Here is a 19,841-nt window from a genome sequence, read left to right as displayed (position 1 = left end):
AGCACACCTTCTCTGTTCCCACTGGGGAAGGAGGTGGAGCTGAAAGAAGTGATTGACAGTTCACAGGAAGAGGGAGATAACTTTATTTGTACTGCAAAAGGCTAAGGAGTCCAGATAGGTTATCTAAGCAGTGCACAATTAAAAAAAATTGAGTTAAGAAAGCAGGAAGGGAAGAAACAGGACACCCAGGCTACAATGGGGAATTATGAAATGTGGAATAGTACAGTCAAGTTAATGTACCTGACACAAAAAGAGGGGATGAATTGTGAAAAGGAATGATAAGAATGAAATGGAATCATCAGGTGGCAATGGGACAGCAAAAGGCAAGGTGGAACTCATCTAGGCTTGGAAGGGAATACTTTGGAGAAGAAGAAATAAGTTTTGGAGAATAAAATTTATCACTCTTAAGACTATAAGAATAGTCTTACTGGGTCAGACCAAAGGTCCATCAAGTCCAGAAGCCTGTTCTCATGGTGGGCAATCCAGGTCACTAGCACCTGGCCAAAACCCAAAGTGTAACAACATTTCATGCTACCAATCTAGAACAAGCAGTGGCTTACCCCATGTATTTCTCAATAACAAGACTATGGACTTCTCCTCCATTAGTTTCAAGGCTAATCACTAGTTACCCACAATATATAAAAGGGTCCATTATTCAAACAGGAGGCAGCCTTGTTAAGTCCCACAATCAGCAGTGAGCCCGGAGATATATATTTTTTAATAATCTTTATTCATTTTAAAATAATTTCAATAAGTGAAGAACAATAAAACAAAACATTTACACTAAAGATATCACTTAAAATATTACAAAATTCTTACAGATCAATAACCCCCCACCCCAAACTATTCTTTATCATTCAAGTATCTATAAATTTATCATAATTCACTACATTTTTAAACTTAAAATTACACATTTATCCACTTAGACATATTTTAAACTTATAAACCACCCTGCCCCCATCCATAATAATATTTGATTATAACCCTTATATTCCTTCCACCCTCCCTCCCTGGATGTGTAATTCTTCTAACAACAAAATGTATAATTATATTAAATCTACAAAAGACGCCAATGGACCCCATATTAGATTAAAGTTTTTAAAATTCCCTAACTTATCAGCTCTCATTTTTTCATATTCAAAGGCAATGTTAGGAAATTCTACTTTACGGAGAGGGTGGTGGATGCCTGGAATGCGCTCCCGAGAGAGGTGGTGGAGAGTAAAACTGACAGTGGGATGAACACATAAGATCTAGAATCAGAAAATATTAAAAATTGAACTAAGGCCAGTACTGGGCAGACTTGCAAGGTCTGTATCTGTATATGGCCATTTGGTGGAGGATAGGCTGGGGAGGGCTTCAATGGCCGGGAAGGTGTAGATGGGCTGGAGTAGGTGTTAACGGAGATTTCAGCAGTAGAAACCCAAGCACAGTACTGGGTAGAGCTTTGGATTCTTGCCCAGAAGTAGCTAAGAAGAAAAAATTTAAATTGAATCAGGTTGGGCAGACTGGATGGACCATTCGGGTCTTTATCTGCTGTCATCTACTATGTTACTATGTATATTTATATATTTGACATAAACTTGCCCACGAGAATGCAAAATTGAGACGATCCCAGTTTTTCCAGTTATGTGTATAGCTGTACTTGTCATAATTAAAAAGAGACTTCTTTTATATTTATCTAGGGGATCTTTGAGCCCGGATATTGAATGCTGGGCCATCTCTGGTGACCGGTATTGAACATCCGGATTTTTTTTTAGCTTCTATTAAACCAGACAGCACCGAATATTGACTTAGCTGGTTAACTTAATGAGTCAAAGATAAGCCTGCTATTTACACGGCCTGATTTGGCTGCTCAACTTAGCTGGCTAGCACTTAAAACATTCACAGCTAGTTAGCTCAGTTGTGCAATATAGCCGACTAGCTGCTAACCACTAATATTTAGCGAAGATTGCCAACATTCAGTGGAAGATAGCTGGCTGTTGGCCACTTAAGGGCCTTTTACAAAGCTATGGTAACAATGCGGCTGCTGTAAATACACTGAAGTCCATTCAATTCCTATGAGCTTCAGTGCATTTAAAGCAGCAGCATCACTATTACAGCTTAGCAAAAGGGGCCCTTAAATAGTGCTGAATATCGAGGGGAGGGTACTGTTCATTGCAATAGATAGAACAGAAAAGATGAGCATATGGAATAGTTTTATTCAGTATCAACTGGCTTCTTATCAGTTAAGAAAATTAGAAGCTCAGAATAGGGATTAAAAGTACCTCACACCATGCAAATGAGGATAATGTCATCCCTCATTTCAAGATTCAGCCAATAATATTTTTCGGATATTACCCATCACCAGCAGTACTTTGGCATTATTTCACCAAGTGTTTCTATTAACTCAATTCACTACAAATTTTACTGCCTCCCCCCCACCACTTTTTTTTTTTTTTTTTTAACTAAAGTATAGCATGGTTTTTAGCTCTGGCTGTGGTAGTAACATCTCCTATGCTCATAGGAATTCTATGAGCGTCAGAGCTGTTATGCTTTTTTTGTAAAGGGGAGGTAGTTTTAATAACTCCAGATTTGAAGTTATAGAACTTCAGTATTTGACAGAACTCCAAAACTAATGTTTATTCAAACCAAAGTAATTCTGATATCTGAGAAAAATGTACAAAAGGTGACCCTCCAACAAAAATGGAAGGAAAACTGGTCAGGAAGCAAATAAAGCTTGAACAGAAAAAAATGCTTAGGTGCAATCTAGCACAAATTAATGAGAAATAGATCAGTAGCGACTACTACAGAAGACATATTGAAAAGGTGAGTTGAGAAACCCATTAACAGCACCTCCCAAATGCTACAGCAACATGAAAAGCCAAGATGCTAGTGAGGTTTTATAAGAGGCAGAACAAAAATCCTTCCTGCAACATATAAAGTATTTGATTTTCAGGGTTTTTTTTTCCCCAAATTCTTTATTCATTTTTCCATCAGTTAAAACTTGTATACATCACTTGAATTTCTTTCTAATATCTTACATACATAAATTTATACCCTCCCCACCCACCTTTCCCACAAATACTTTAATCAAAAATATCATTTAAATATTATATTCTTATCTACTGATTAAACCTTTAATAGAACTTTATATCATCCCCCTCCCCCCATGTATAAATGTACTTTCAGTGGAAAATGGAATCTAATCACGGCAATAATTTGTCAATGGCCCCCCAAATCTCTTTAAAATTATTATAATTCCCTTTTTGTATGGCAATTGTTCTTTCCATTTTGTAAATGTGGCACAACGAATTCCACCAGAAGGTATAGTTAAGTCTACTGTAATTTTTCCAATTACTGGTGATATGTTGTATGGCGACTCCTGTCATAATCAATAAAAGTCCTTTTGTCATGATTGATGCCATTTTCCTAATATTTCTATATTTAATATGTAAGATAAGGGTGGGGTGGGGGGAGGGTTTCTATTATATGAAAAATAAAAATTACTAAAAGGATTTCAGGATGGGAGAGGGAGGGTTATATTTACAACTATAAGTTATAATGATAAGATGTACAAGTGGTTAAATCTATGTTATTGTGTTGCAATTTTTGTACACTTGATGAAAGTTTTAAAATGAATAAAGAATTATTAAAAAAAAATAAAATAAAATTTCATTGATTTTCAGTTTAACAGAAGACACAAATGACAATTACAAGAGCTAGAGCTGAAGGAGTAGGCAGAGATGGCCACAGCCACAACAGACAGACTAGAACAATAGTTGCTGGTTTATTCACATGGGTAAAGAGTGAGATAGCTTAGGGAAGAGACTGCTACCATAAGGAGAGCAGAGCAAAATGTAAGGGGTACAGAGTGTGCTAGAACCAGAGAGCATGCTTGCTGATTTCCTTCCTTCTTCCCCTCACAGACCCAGAAGAGGTGGCAGGAGGAAGACTAAGAGCACATGACTGCTGAAATGAGATTAGAGAATGTGTACACTGATTTTATAAAAGGCACGTTAAAGCATCCAAATAAATTGTGCCTAATAATCAATTTCATGACATGAAAACACCAATACAAGTTTTTAGCACCCTCAAGTACCTAATTAGCTTGAAAATAGACACCTATACTAAAGTTGAAGATCTTTATATAACCTTTAAAAAAGGCACCAATAAAAATAACTAGTCTTTCACAGTATGGACAAACATCTGAACCTGTCGTAACAGAAACCATTCATTTCTTGAAATTAGTCTAGCCTTTTACTAAGCTGTGGCAAAAAGCAGGCTTGACATGTGGGGAATAAAACCTGCGCAAAGTCACTGGTAAGGACATTTTTTACTGCAGCCATAAACTGCCTAATTTTGTATTCTTTGTATCTAATGGCCATACAGCATTACCATTAGCATGCGGCCATTATATTTAAAAATGTTGTTGCATTAGCATGTAACATCCCCATTTTGTAGACAGTAAGGGCCTGATTTTGTATAGGATGCCCAGTCTCAGCCGCCACCTAAGTGGCTTTCCCTTCCCCCCCAATTCTTTATTCATTTTATCATCTTACATCAGGTACACGATATTACATCATTTGAACTTATACATATCACTTGAATTTCTTTATATTATCATCTTAAATACATAAATTTACTCCCTCCACCACCCACCCTTCCCATAAATATTGTAATCAAAAATATCATATAAACATTACATTCATATTTATTGATTAAACCTTAATATAACTATATACCACCCCCCCCCATAATTATTAAATATACTTTCAGTGTAAAATGGCTTTTAAGAATCATACACGGGCGTCCTATGTAGAATCGCATCTGTCCCCACCTAACCACCCCAATTCTCTAACTGGCATCCATGTCAGGTGCCAGTTAGATAATTGCATTGCCGCTGAGCTAATCACAGCAAGGGAATCTCACTGCTGCAATCATTCTAGCAGCGGCAGCAGGGAAACCGTCCACCCCTCCCCCTGTGAAGTCAGCTGGAAGGAAGGATGCCCACTTCCTCCTGCCAGAACCCCCAAATGTCCACAGCAGGAATGCCCAATTTTACCTGCCGCAATGGCAAACACTCCCTCCTGCTGCTGGCCCCATCAGCCCCCAAACCCCACTAAACACTCCATGATTCCACCCCTGACACTCCCAAGATCCCCCGCCACACCCCATACCTTTATCTGATGACCAGCAAAAGGAATGCCTATTTCCTCCTGCTGGTAGGCCTGCCACTTCAAAATGGTGAGCTTCCCCTTCACGGTGCATTCTGGGATGCACCAGGGAGGGGTCCAAGGCCCCGATTGGCTCAGATGCCATAAGCCATTTTAAGCAGCATTAGGCATGCAATATCACCCAACATAGCTTAGCACATTAAAAGGCTTCCTTAGTTCTTAAACAATTGAGTATAGCTTTTTTTTTTTTTTTAATGCTATACTACCAGTTGACAAAAGGTATCCAGGTAGTTTACAAATTAAAAGCTCAAGAGCAAAAAAAAAAAAAAAAAAAAAGAAATGAATAAAAGAAAGGTGAAGAATATGCATGTTCAAAAGCTGAATATTTGTTGGAAAAATCATGTTTTAAGGAGTTTCTTTCTTGAAAATAGCATAAGCAGCTTCTGCTTTTTTAATTAAAAAAAAAAAAAAGTGTTCCAGAGTTTGGATAATACATAAGCAAATGCAGTGTCCCAAGTTATATCAAGTCTTATACATGATGGAGATGAAGTTTATAAAAAGGTCCCTTTCTGATTAGGGAATACTTGAAACCTTCCTAAGCAAGGTTTTGTCCTCAAAAATCTGCCATCATCAAATGAATTATGTGCCCTATAGAAACACTGTTCTCCCCACAGAATTTGTGAAGGGGAATTGAAGTAGATAGTGTGTACAGATAGTTTGAAAATGGAAAGGATAAATGAGGTTGTAATGTCAGAGGCTTATGTGGTTGCAGTGCATGAACTAGGTACAGTGCATTTCCCATTTCTATGCAACCTCCTCCGTTCTGCTGCTGCTACTACTACTTATTTCTATAGCACTACCAGATGCACTCAGCGCTGTACAGTCCTCCTGTTCTTCAGCTAGAAACACCTTTGCACCCTACCAGTTGCACTACTTAGTTTTTGATTTCTTTCTTCACTAGTCCACCATCCTATTCTATTAGCTGCTTCCCCACCAGAACATGTGCGGGTTTCTGGGAAAAGGTGACTAAAGTAGCAGATGAAAAAAAAAAAAAAGTTACCCATTATCAACATTTTGTACATCATAGGTAGGGTTACCAGACGTCGTCCAGATTTACCCGGGCATGTCTTCTTTTTAGAGGGCATGCCCGGGCAGCTTTTCAAAACCAGGCACTTTGTCTGGTTTTGAAAAGCTTCCAGCTTGAGACCGTGTCGGGAGGGCATATGCGGATGCAACGCGATGTCATCATGTGCATGCGTACATCATCATCGCGTCATACCTGCACAGAGGCCCTCCCGATCAGTTCCAAGCATGAGAACAGTTTGAGGGGATAGCCTGGGGGCAGGGGTGGGGCCACGGGTCTGAATTTTACAGAAGTAAAATCTGATAACCCTGGTCATAGGTCCATAAGTAGTCTGAATAACAGATGTTCAAACATAAATTTCTTTATTTTTTCCACATAAAAGGATGGGGTTTGGACACGTTACAAAATATTTGCTGTAACAGAATGTCAGGAAATTCTATTTCGCACAGCGAGTGGTGAACGCTTGGAATGCTCTGCCAGAGGAGGTAGTGACGGAGACTACCATTCTGGGTTTCAAGCGCGAGTTGGATGCACACCTCCTTGCAAATCACATTGAGGGATATGGGTAATCAGGGTCTCCATCTGGGAGCACCTGGCTTGGCCTCTGCGTGTGCGGGTCGCCAAAATAGATGGACCTAAAGTCTGATCCGGTGAAGGCGTTTCTAGTTAGTATTGGGGTTCAAGAAGGGATTGGGCAACTTTCTGAAGAAAAGGGGATAGAAGAGTACGGATAGAGGACTACCGTACTACGCAGGTCCTGGACCTGATGGGCCTCCGCGTGTGCGGACTGCTGGGCATGATGGACCTCTGGTCTGACCCAGCGGAGGCAATGTGCTTATGTGCTTATTAAATCTTTATTTTGTTTCTAACTTTAGTCACCTTTTTACCAAGATGTCACAAATTCTAAGTTTTACACCTGCCAACACATTATTGGTTTTCTACCTGACCAAGTGATCTTCGGTGCTGCTCATTCTCACTCAACACTCCCAGAACTGTTCTTTGAGCGAGTCTCTGGGGCAGCAAGTTGGTAATTTGAGGAAGAGCTTCATTCTTGAGGAAAGGGAAGAGAAGTTGGGAGCTCTCCTGCCCCCCAGTGGCAGAGAATGAGGTAGCAGTTCTGAGAAAGCCATTGGATGAGACACCAGGACGCATCTTTGAAAACTCAACCACCGCCAGCTAGAAACATAAGGGAAAAAATGTAGCAAGTTACAAATGATCTTATTTTACAAAAAAAAAAAATAAAAAAAAAGGATTCCAGCAGTTTTAATTCTACTTGAGTGATAAAAAGAAAAACTTCAAGTAACTTTGGATTACTTTATCATCAGAAAATGTTTCTTCACCAAGGATAGTGAAGTCAGAACAGACTACCAATAAAAATCTGGATCTAGATTTCACATTGGTATCCACAGGTAGGGTTGGAGGATGCCTGGCTGGATGAGCCACACTAGAGACTAAGAAGTGGCATCAGTACACAGCTCTGAAGCAGACGATGACTTTTTTGACCTAGGTACTTTGCAACTTCGTAATCTGGTGCCCTAGGCCAGTGTGTCTCAAGTTGGTCCTGGAGCACCTCTTACCATCAGGTTTTCAGGATACCTACAATGAATATGCACGAGATCGATTTGCATACACTGTCTCCATTGTATGCAAATCTTTCATGCATATTCATTGTGGATATCCTTAAAACAAATACACACACACATACTGGCAAGGATCAACTTGGGAGACACTGCCCTAGGCAGTTACCTATGCCTAGATCAAAGGTTCTCAGGTTAGCCCTTGGGATACACCTAGCCAGTCAGGTTTTCAGGATATCCATGACTATACATGACATAAAGCATGCAATTTTTTCTCCATTATATACAAATCTCTCTCATGCATAGTCATTATGGGTATCCAGCCTGAGACAATTGATTATTTAAAATGCAGATGTTTTAAGTACAGGGGATTATGATCAGTATAAAAAGAAAGAGCAGCTATGACCCGTGGTATTGCAGTTGGACTGAAACTAAACTGACTACACTAATACATATTCTACCACCATTATATTCTCTGTCAGCAGGTTGCTAACAACCAACAAGAGCAGAGGCAACGAGAGGTAATAAATGTAAAATCAAAGGCATCAATAAGCAGCACAACCTAGTGATACTTCAGGACATGGGGGAATTGGCGATAACTTCTCAGATATCAGGTGGATTCAGCTCATACCTTTTCAGTAATACCAATTCAATGGTTCATAAGCTGTCCTATATAGGCTTTTTTTTAAAGTAAAGTTGAAGACTGTGGTACACCAGGTACAATATGCTTCTAGATCATCCTTGAATTCCCTATATGTGTGGCCACTTTTTTTTTTAACTAGAGATTTGCATTCACTGCCTCCACTACATACAACTATCCAATGAATATTCATTATGGATATTCTGAATACCTGACTGGCTAAGGAGCATCCAGATCAGGTTTGGGAACCACTGCACTAGGTAATGCCCTGCTCTTGAAGAGCTTAAAATTTTGAAGGGATCTTCTACTAAAGATTTCATAGGACTCATTTTATTCCTATGGGCCTTACTGCAAATATGAGGGAACCTTTACAAAAAAATAAGAAGGGGGAAAAACTTAGGGGGAAACAGTGGGTTATGTAACTTGCCTAGGGTCACTAGGAAAATCGCTGGAATTTCACACCTAGCTACCCTGGTTCCCAACTAGCTGTTCTAGCCACTAGACTATTCCTCCATTTAACAGACCGTTTGGTGAATAAAGAAGGGGAGAAGAAGAGCAAGTATGATTATTGTAAGGAAACTATCCAGAACAGGGAATTAGAATGGAACAAAAAAAAAATCCAATTATGTAATCAAATGGCTAAGGCAAGCAACTGGGATATGATCTCCCCGAATGAACAGAATAGCAGAACAGATTGAATGGGACAATTGGTCATCTCCTGAACTTATCTACTATTTTAACCATCATTTACAAAATTAAAAAAAAAGCGATCTGGAAAACAAAAGTATAAGGAGGAGGTCTCTGGACCCACGATTGTTTTGTTTCTCCTTACCGTACTACAATCCAAGTTATTCGACAAGCTTTTTTTTTTTTTTAGACTTCAACAATAATAACCTGTTTTGCTATAGCAGCTCATAAGTCTAGTCTAGTAAAACTCGTCTGAGAGTGAGAGTGGAAAATCAAGAGATTGCCTTCACCGGCACACTGCGCGGACGAATTAGAACTAAAGGGGAGGAGGAACAGGCTTCTTAAAGGTCTCCATACAGAAACATAACGGATCTCCCAAATCCTCCAACTTCAGCCTTAGCATCCCTGAAATCAGAGCCCCTGCAGCAGGAAGAACCACTGCGGCGTGCGCTCGAGCGAGCCTCCAGCGGCACCTACATTATAATGAACGCTCCCCGAACATAAAGGGACCAGAGCACACCCGAACTCGACTCCAGCTGCCAAGTACCGGGACCCATCCACAAGTATTCAAAGGAAAACAATAGGAGGAACAGAGAAACAAATAAAAAAATTACTTGCGGAGCAGGTGGCAAAAGTGCCCTCGGCTGAAAGAGTAACAGCACAGGGGGAGAGAGAGGCCGGGAGCGGGACCGCGCTCTAAATTGGAAGCTGCTGGGCTCGCCCGGTGATTGGAGAAGCGTCCGCCCTGCTGCGGAGCCTTGAACTCAATCAGCTGTGTGTGCACCGCCTCCTCTCTCAGCCAGCGCCGCACGAGCGCTTCTAATTATTTTCAATCCGCCCGCGTCTGTTGAAACCAACCAATCAGAGCCCGCGACTGCCCCTCGGCGTGCGGGCGGCCGCCATGGCAACCGAAGCCGGCGTACTGCGGGAACGTGAGGGGGCCGCGGGGAGGCGTCTCCATGGACACAGCACTGACTGCGCGCTCCCGTGCCGAGCGAGAAGGACTTGGACGCGCGGGCTACTGCAGTCTTCAGCTCTCGTTCCTACTGTGCCTCGCTCTCTTCCTGCTGCCCCGGTTCCCTTTGCCTTTGCCAAACCAAACAGCATGGAGGGTTTAATAGAGTTTGGTATTAGAAATGTTACTTTTTTCTTCTTTTCCTTTTCTTTTCTATTTAAATGAAGGTTTTTTCATAATTTTGTTTGAATTATATTGTAAACCGCTTTGATCTTTTTTTGGCGGTATATAAAGATTTTAATAAACATAAACATATTTTGCATGTCAGGTTACAACTGATAGCTTGATAAAGCATTTATTTAATGGGAGGGGAAAAGGATTGGTACTTCTATACCGCCTTTTTGTAATTTTTACAACCACACTCAAAGCAGTTTATATACAGGTTCTTCAAACATTTAACAGCTGGATCTGGAATGGCCCCTCGGGAAAAAGTGAAGTTTTCAGTAAAATGTGGGGGGTTTCAACCCCCCCAAATCCCCCACAATGTCCCCACAACGCGGCGCGATGTCTATTAAGTAAAGTGGGGGGGTTCCCCCCGAAGCCTCCCTGTCGGAGCCCTAAAAACAGTAATTTTGAGTGGTGCGCACCTCCGCGCTGCGCTCAATTTGTCCCGGCGCGCTTTTGACCTGACACCGTATTAACTCCAGTGTTCATAGGAACTCTATGAGCGTAGGAGCTAATACCGCCATGGCCAATGATTAAAAATACCTAACGCAGCTTCTTAAAAGGGGGCTATGGTCACAAGGAAAGAATGGCAAAGAACCCAATGCTTAAAGTGTTTTGCTGTTGTGTTATCTTGTACCCATTGGTTTTAACTTTATTAACCGCCTTGATTTGACTACAATTGTCAAGAAATGTGGTACAACAAATTAACTGTAGCTGTAAATGACAACAGATAAAGACCTAAGAACATAAGAAGTTGCCTCCGCTGAGTCAGACCATAGGTCCATCCTGCCCAGCAGTCCGCTCCCGCGGCGGCCCATCAGGCCCATCGCCTGAGAAGTGGTCTATACCTATCTATACCCTTCAATCCCTTTTTCTTCAAGGAATCTATCCAAACCTAAATGGCCCAACCAGTCTGCCCAATAATTATACTCATTATATATTCTGAGGAAGAAGGGGGTTATCTTTGAAAGCTAATCACAAACTGCATTAAGTTAATCCAATGAAAAGGTATTGTATTTTTCCTTTATGTTTTTATTTTATTTCTACATATTACCTTGAAGAGTGGACTAACGTGAGCATCATACATTTTCACGCAATTCTGGAATTGAGAGGTATTTCACGTAATTCTGAATCGGCTATAATCTCTTAAGGTTACGTACACTAACACCACAGTAAACTGAATTGCAATAATCCAATTGTGACAAAATAAAATGAACAAGAACAGCAAAATGATGTTGGTGAAAAAGAGGATGAACCAACTGGGGGGGGGGAAACCCATTTCCTAATTAACACCCCTCCCTCTTTGATCATGCCGCGCTGCTGAGCTGCCCATTCTATTCCTATGTGCAGCTCAGCATTTATCTCACACTGCTTGGCAGTCTAGCTTGATAAAAGAGAGTTCAGGGGGGTAAGTTACAGTATTTGTCTGCTGTTGGAATGTAAGAGTGGAGTCCAAGATAATACCCAACACTCTGGGAGATTTTTCAACCATTAGTGATTCACCAGAATCCAAGAAGATCCAGGTGTTCTGGTCCAAACCATAAAAGTTTAACACCCTCCCTCCCCCCCCCCCCCCCGTTTACTAAACCGTGATAGCGGTTATTAGCACAGGGAGCCATGCTGCTCCCGACACTCATAGAGTTCCTCCCTGCGCTAATAACCACTATCACAGTTTAGTAAAAGGGGGGTTAGTTTTGTTAGGATTCAATTTCATTCAAAACTGAGATGACCAGCGTAAGTAAAAAAATGGTTCTCCTGGACCCAAGTAAAGCATAATCAAAGTAGTCATATACATATTAAAAACTGTGTTGGAGATCATGGAGCCTACTGTTTACTGCCAATTACATAGAAACGCAATGGCAGATAAAGGCCAAATGGTCCATCTAGTCTGCCCATCCACAGTAACCATTATCTCTTTTTCCGAGAGATCCCACGTGCCTATCCCAGGCCCTTTTAAATTCAGACTCAGTCTCTGTCTGCACCACCTCTTCCGGGAGACTGTTCCATGTAATCCAATCTACCTGTAAAAAAAGTATTTCCTTAGATTACTCCTGAGCTTATCACGTCTTAACTTCATCCTACGCAGCACTGAATGTTAAAAGCTATGAACAGGAGGGGATGGGGTTCATGTTAAAATAAGATATGTAATGGTAATGAGAGACTGGAGATATAGGAGATCTTAAGTAAAACAGTCCCAGCTCCATTGGTTAATGTCTAAGAGGGAAAAGCTAAGTAAATCAGCCCTCTGATAACTGCTAGTCAATGTCAACTCTAAAAAGGCACAGTTTGAACATAAAGTTCCTTTTCACTTCGGGCTGACTGAGAAAATATAAATGGGAACATCATGGAGTGAGCATTTCACCATAGATTAGGAACTAAAGAAACCTTTAGTACATCAAAGCTCCAGTTCCATTTATACAGAGAATTAAAGTGATATACTGTAAGTTGGCACTCTTTAGCTCCTATAAAACATGGAGAATGTTAGGCTGATCAGCATTTTTCAAGTTATATCTCTTTTTCAGCTAAATCTCTCAGGTCTTGGTTGGGTTTATTTTTTCCAAATGAGTTTCTTACATTCTCTGTGGGAAAATCCTTATGAAAGTGAGGCTTTCTGGTTAAAGGGACAAAAAAATAACTTGTGGTTTTTAAGCAGGGTCTCTGAACATTATACTGTATCAGCTCAGCTAATAGTTCCTTTGATGTATTTATGATTTGACCCATGCGCAAAAAAAGGTGGAGGTTACATTTTCTAAGCTATAACAGCGGGACCTGGAGTGACCCGCCTCTATATAACACATTACCCCCTTCCCAACATACCTTTCACCTATCTCAATGAGACAATACACTTTGTTGGTAATACCTGGCCGCAGCCCTGTTTATTGAATATTAACATATTCAGATAACATTTACATAAATCAATATATAAATTAACAGCCATAAATAACACATTAACAATAACCCATAACAATGGTATCACCATTGTGACCTTGATCCCGAGCTACCATTAGATGTAATTGGCCCCCGACCCCGCCGTCTAAGCTAGGGTCCGAGGGGTGGCATGTCCCACACATGCCCCATTATCCAGGGTCATCCGACCCACCAGGCACAGCTCCCAGCCGGCCCACCGCTCATCCCTTGATGAGCCCATTAGCCAGTAGCTCGGGATACCGCCACCCTGACTACCTTACACACCCCAAAAACTAGAGGGCGGGCGGGCGGGAAAGCTGCTTCGGAGGACCCAAACTGTTCGGGTCCTCCACGAGCCCTGCCTTTTAACCCTTCCCTCCCCCACAATTCCTTTCGGCCGCGACAACCAACGCGATCCCTTCTTAGTGACCGCCCCCTTTTGGGCCCGCTACCCCTACCCCTCCTTCGTCCTAACTAGTCCGATGGGCGATCCGGCGGGCCACCCAGCCCCGCGTTAAGTTCGCCCATCGAGACTAGCTCTTGGGCTTTTTATAACAGCGGGACCTGGAGTGACCCGCCTCTATATAACACATTACCCCCTTCCCAACATACCTTTCACCTATCTCAATGAGACAATACACTTTGTTGGTAATACCTGGCCGCAGCCCTGTTTATTGAATATTAACATATTCAGATAACATTTACATAAATCAATATATAAATTAACAGCCATAAATAACACATTAACAATAACCCATAACAATGGTATCACCATTGTGACCTTGATCCCGAGCTACCATTAGATGTAATTGGCCCCCGACCCCGCCATCTAAGCTAGGGTCCGAGGGGTGGCATGTCCCACACATGCCCCATTATCCAGGGTCATCCGACCCACCAGGCACAGCTCCCAGCCGGCCCACCGCTCATCCCTTGATGAGCCCATTAGCCAGTAGCTCGGGATACCGCCACAGGCCTGTAACGCGTTACAGGCCCCCCCCCAAGAAAAGGAAAACAGGGCTGCGGCTAGAAGACCAACACTCGCTCGCAACAGGAGGCGACGTCGCCCAACCGCAAATCACAACTGCTAGCCCATCATGAGGCTCAACGAAGTAGAAGCCCAGCAAGACACAACCCAGGCCAGTTGACCTCCAAGCACCAACCCCGAAGCCCCCAGGACCCACCCAGAGGCGGGACGAGGCCCCAAACGGACCCCCAAGGACGAGGCCCAAACCCTGCCGAAACTCCCCCGTTAACAGGACGACAAGGACCCTGCTCGCCCCACACCTCCCCCATGGAGGAACCCCCTGAACAGTCCACAAAGCCCAAGCGAGACAAATCAAGTCGACAGCCCTGTACCTCACCAGAACAGCCCCCTGCCCCTGAATCTCCAGACTGTAACCCAAGGCACCAACCGCCAGCATAGCAGCTTGGAAAAAACTGGAGGGAAGGCACCACATAACACAGCCGCAGGGCAATCCCCCCACAGGGAGCGGCCGACCCACACCCAGACACACCCCCGCCGGCACCAAGCGTATAGAGAGCCGCTCCGACCGATTGCAACCACGTCAACGAGGCGTCAGGAGAACCCGAAGAACCAGGACTGAGACCCCACACCCAACTCGCACCTATAAACCAGAGGGGCGACAAGGAATAACGCGCCCGCATCCGGCTCCAAATCCAGCAAACTAGTCATGACCAAGAAGTCCCCGAAGGAATCGACTGGGACTGACCAAATCCACAATGGGCCTCCCCCCGACACAGCCCCGCCCGAGCATGCACCGAACAACTCTACTCCAACCCAACGGGGCCACCGAATAAAACCCCCAGGTCCAAAAGGAGATGGCCATAAACTCAGGACGGGACCCACCACCAGGTAACGAACAGATATTCCCAGAGCTATTGCGAGATACTGCAGGACCACCCTAGCTCTGCCTACCCAAAACGACCCAAGACAAGCGCCTCGAACAGCAGCAAGCCAGCCAAAGGAGGAAGAGGGAGAGAAAGGGTCGCAGACCGAGGCACCTGGACCGCACCCTATATCACACCGGCCCCCATACAGCCCGCGCCCCAAAGAACCAGGACCACCCACTCCTGCCACCACCCGACCAACCGCAAGTCAGCGCACGACCGAAATATGAAAACAACCAAGCAGGAGCCAATCACCCGAGGAACCATGATAGCAACTCCGCAACACCCACCAACCAGCAACGAGCCCACGCAGCACCTGGTCCCCTGCCCCTAAGAAACCACCAAACACCTAGTCCACCCACAACCCGCCACCGAGGCACCCCGAAACAGCCCAACGTTGCAGGGCAGGGGAAAAGTCCTTCCGCATTGGAACCAGGGCCCCTCAGCGCCCCGCACTGCAGCACCCCCACGAACCAGGAGCACCCGCTCCATCTGGGACAAGCACCAACCATCCATCACCACCCCTCGCCCTAGGGGAGGGCACTGCAAACCCATGGAATTCAGGCCGACGCCACGCACCACCAGCAGTGAGCAACCAGCACCACCCAGCCCGCACTGGAAAACCCCCAAACTGACCTAGTCCTCCCTAGGAGGTCTCTAAACCATACCCAGTCTCAATCGTGCTCTAAGGAGATCACCAGAACCTCCTCAAGCTCGCCCCATCCTTGGATACCAATGAACCTACCCCAGCTAGCCCCAAGGAAACCATTAGCCCTTCCCGGGAGTCCTCAGAACCGTTGCCCGGATCCTCCCCCCCAGGAGTTAACCCAGAACTACCTTCGTTCTGCCCCCCCCCCCTCCCGGGGAGTCCACAGAACCCCCCCGGTCCTCCCACCTCAGGGAGGCCGCCGAACCCCACCCTGGACCTGTCACCCCCAGGGAGGCCACAGAACCACCTCAGTCCAGCAACCTCCGTGGAGTCCACAGAATCACCCCAGTCCTGCCCCCCCCGGGGAGTCCACAGAACCACCCTGGTCCTGCCACCCCGGGGAGTCCACAGAACCACCCTGGGTGTTCCCCCCGGAGAGTCCACAGAACCACCCCGGTCCTGCCCCCCCGGGGAGTCCACAGAACCACCTCGGTCCTGCCCCCCCCGGGGAGTCCACAGAACCACCTCGGTCCTGCCCCCCCGGAGAGACCACAGAACCGCCCGGTCCTGTTCTCCCGGAGGGTCCACAGCACCAGATCGGCCCAATCCCCCAAGGGGAAGCCAGGCCACCAACCAAGCCACATTTCGCTGCCACAGAACAACTCCATGTCCTGCAGACAGCTGGCAAAAGGGCATGCCACCGTAGCAGTGGCGCCCTCGAAGCAACCACCAGTCTCTCAGCGATCCAAAACCAGACTGGAAGAAAGGATGGCGCCGTTCGCAGCAACCAATGTGTCTGCTGACCCCCAGCTGTAAGCCGTGTCACCAACTGCACTAACAGTCCAAGCCGTTGCTCGGCGGCGAAGCAAATGGGAATCTGGGAGGCAGTGGCGCCATCCGAAGCTACCACCAAGTCGTTGGACCCCGTCACACGCTGGCTCCAACGTATCCGAAATTCCGTCCATGGACCACCAGTGAAGAAGAGACGAATCCCAGAGACTGCCATCACCTGACCTGAAACAAAACCAAAAGAGCAGCAGCAACTGTCCAGGAGCGCCCCAGACCCACTCCCCAAGCATCCACACCCGATAGAACACCCGCCTGTGGCCTCAGCCCCTACTGACATCCCCACTTCCCGGCCAAGCCCCCCCACCAGAACGAACTCCCCCACCTGCCACCAAGGCACTCGCCCTCCAACGGAAGGACCCTGCCTCCCGCCGCACGGACACGAAGCCCGCGCGTAAGAGCAGCGCCCACGTGCAAGAGCAACTGAGAGGAGCCAAAGGGCTGGAAATCCCCCCACTGCAAGGGCCGAGGCAGAATCTGTATCCACCGCGCCCTGAACCTGATTCAATGAGGTTTGGTTTCGGTTGTATTTCATTTTATTTACTTTAATTTTATTATATTTATATTTTTTTTATAACAGATTGGTACAGAGGAAAAGGGGGCCAAATCCGCCCCACCGCCTCACCAGAAGGCCTAGCAGCCGCCCATGAGGCAGTCAAAACAGCAGCCCGGCAACCCTGTGAAGAAACAGGCAGCACACAAAGAGCACCCCCACTCCGCCCCCAGTGATCCAGGATCCTTTGCTAAGGTGGCCGGGAGAGGGGCAGCAAGCATGAGCCCCACTGCACACACCAAGCGCCGTCCACTTACAACGCTACGAGCGCAGGGGTGCCCCGATCAGTGCCCTCTCGCGCCTGATCCTCTCCCTCTCCCCGCCGACGTGACCCAGAGGAGGAAGACGAAGAAGAGGAAGAAGAGGTTGAAGAGGAGGAAGAGGAAGACGAAGAAGAATCTCGGCCTCCCCGTCTCTTTTTACCCTTACCCTTTTTCTTCCCCCGTTTTCCCCGAACACTAACCCCAGCCCCTAGGGCCATGTCACCTGTGATCCGGTCGTCTCCAGGTCTGTGTCCGCCTCCAGCCGCTCCCGAAGTGGCGCCTTCCGCAGCAGCCACCGTCGCTGGACGCTGCTGGTCTCGAGCATGCTCTCCGCCGCCGATCTGTGGAGTTGCAGCCGTTCCTTCACCAGACTGTCCAGTATCCGAAGTCCCAGCCAACTCGACAGGTCCCGCAGCGACGTCCTGTGGGAAGAAGTCCAAACAGGGGCCAGCAACCGGCACAGCAGAAGGGTAAGTTAGCCCCGTATAACCAGCCCCAACATGAGGTCCCCCGCTACCCCCCGACCTCCCAAGCACACCCGGGCCCCCAGGGTAAGGAGGAAACGGAGGAGGGATTGACGCCCAGGGAGTTCCACTCCAGGGCGCGCACCAGGGACCTGTAGACCAGGGAGCCCACCCGTCCGCTGGGCCTGTTGGCCCACCTCCCCCATTCCTGATGTCGAAGGGGTACCAGGAACCGCGGCAGACTCGAGCGCATTCCCCCCCAGCCCGATCTCATGGGGGACGCGGGCGCCGCCGCAGGCTCTCTCCTCGGCCCTCCTCCCCCCCTGCAGGCAGGCTCCGGGGCCACCCCTCCCGGGTCCTCGATGGCCTTACTGAGCAGTGCCAGTCCCGATTGGATCTTATTCTATAAGTTGTGCGTGCAAATTTGCACTCTAATTAAAAAGTTAGGCCTGGAACTTTCTAGAATTAGTGGACTGGTGACTCCTTAGCTGACGGTTGCAGAGAAAAAAAAAAAAAAAAAAAAACCATATCCATGAAATCATTGCAACATGGTGATGACAAGATAAATTGGGCAGTGGAAAATTAATCTAAGCATAAAGGGTTAAAAGGAGAGCTTGTCCCAGTCTTACATTGTTTCTAGACACAGTGTCAGTACATTAATGCTTAGTAAAGTAGCCGCTTCGCAAGGTCTAAAAGGGGATGCTGCACAGACAAGATGCAGCAATTGATATATAAAGAGTGTGCTCCAATTCTGCCAGGAGCATCAAGTTGAGTTTAGTAATAGTAAAGAAATACATTCCACACAACCCATCACCGTGATGTGAAAAAACATTCAAAGGGTTTTCAACAATTGCCCTTCCCGCGGCCGGGTTCCGGCTCCTGCCCCTGCGGGTAGACCCCACACCGCGACGTGCACCCAGCGCCACCCCCACTACCTCCAGCGCTATAGCAGCCCGTGCCGATGCACGGGAGCGCCTCGGAGGCAACTGCCTGCCCCTCCCCACCGCCGCACTCACCAAGAGGTCCTCGTCGGGGGAGTCGCTTGCAAGTAAGTAGATCTCCGCCGGGTCCGCGGCGGCGGCCTGTGAATTCGCCATGCTCGCCGGCCACGTGGCAGCAAAATATTTTTTTTTTTTTTTTTTTATACCTTGGCCGTGCGCGCCGGCGAGATGGCTGGCAGGCCCGACACGAAGCGAGCGACGAGGTAGGCCTCACCCGTGCCTTCGAACCTGGCCGGAAAGCTTAACCCTGAAAGCTGCTTCGGAGGACCCAAACTGTTCGGGTCCTCCACGAGCCCTGCCTTTTAACCCTTCCCTCCCCCACAATTCCTTTCGGCCGCGACAACCAACGCGATCCCTTCTTAGTGACCGCCCCCTTTTGGGCCCGCTACCCCTACCCCTCCTTCGTCCTAACTAGTCCGATGGGCGATCCGGCGGGCCACCCAGCCCCGCGTTAAGTTCGCCCATCGAGACTAGCTCTTGGGCTTTTTATTTTATGCACTCTGGAGAAAAAAAAAATGTATTTAATTCCAAGTCATCTTGTTTAATAATATATGGGTGAACCTATACAGGGAACTCAAGGATGATAAGCAGGTGCACAGTTTACCACTGTCCTCAATTTTACTTAAAAGAAGGATCCTATGTTGATAGTCAAAAGTAGCATATTTTAAAGAGGTGGAGTTAAAAAAATAAGACAAACTATACTCCTTATATTCCTGATCAAAAAATGCAAAATTATGTAAAATCTGTGTACAGTAAAAACATCATATTTCACTATTTCAATTTCACTATCCCCCAAATTCTGTATATGGTACCTTAAGTTGTGCATGCAAATCAGTGCATGCAGTCAATATGTGCACACAACTTGGTTAATTGGCCTATTAATACCTAATAATTAACTCTAATTGGCACTAATTAAAAGCATGTGCACA

At 46.0% G+C, this 19,841-nt stretch overlaps 1 protein-coding gene across 3 annotated transcripts in view; it reads right to left on the bottom strand.

Moving 5' to 3' along the window:
• Positions 1-9,964, bottom strand: part of CCNA1 (cyclin A1) — a 43,289-nt gene extending 33,325 nt beyond the window's left edge. Inside the window, exons 1-2 of one of the 3 annotated variants that reach the window (XM_033949180.1) lie at positions 9,760-9,964; positions 7,180-7,413 (exon numbers count right to left, since the gene is read on the bottom strand). In XM_033949180.1, the coding sequence (XP_033805071.1) occupies positions 7,180-7,389 (210 nt within the window). In that variant the 5' untranslated portion in view covers positions 7,390-7,413; positions 9,760-9,964. The other 2 variants (XM_033949179.1, XM_033949182.1) reach the window with 2 other exon arrangements.
• Positions 9,965-19,841: the final 9,877 nt, after the last annotated feature.

This window comes from Geotrypetes seraphini, chromosome 6, assembly GCF_902459505.1.
Source record: "Geotrypetes seraphini chromosome 6, aGeoSer1.1, whole genome shotgun sequence".
NCBI lineage: Eukaryota > Metazoa > Chordata > Amphibia > Gymnophiona > Dermophiidae > Geotrypetes > Geotrypetes seraphini.
This window is presented reverse-complemented; position numbering and strand designations above follow the sequence as displayed.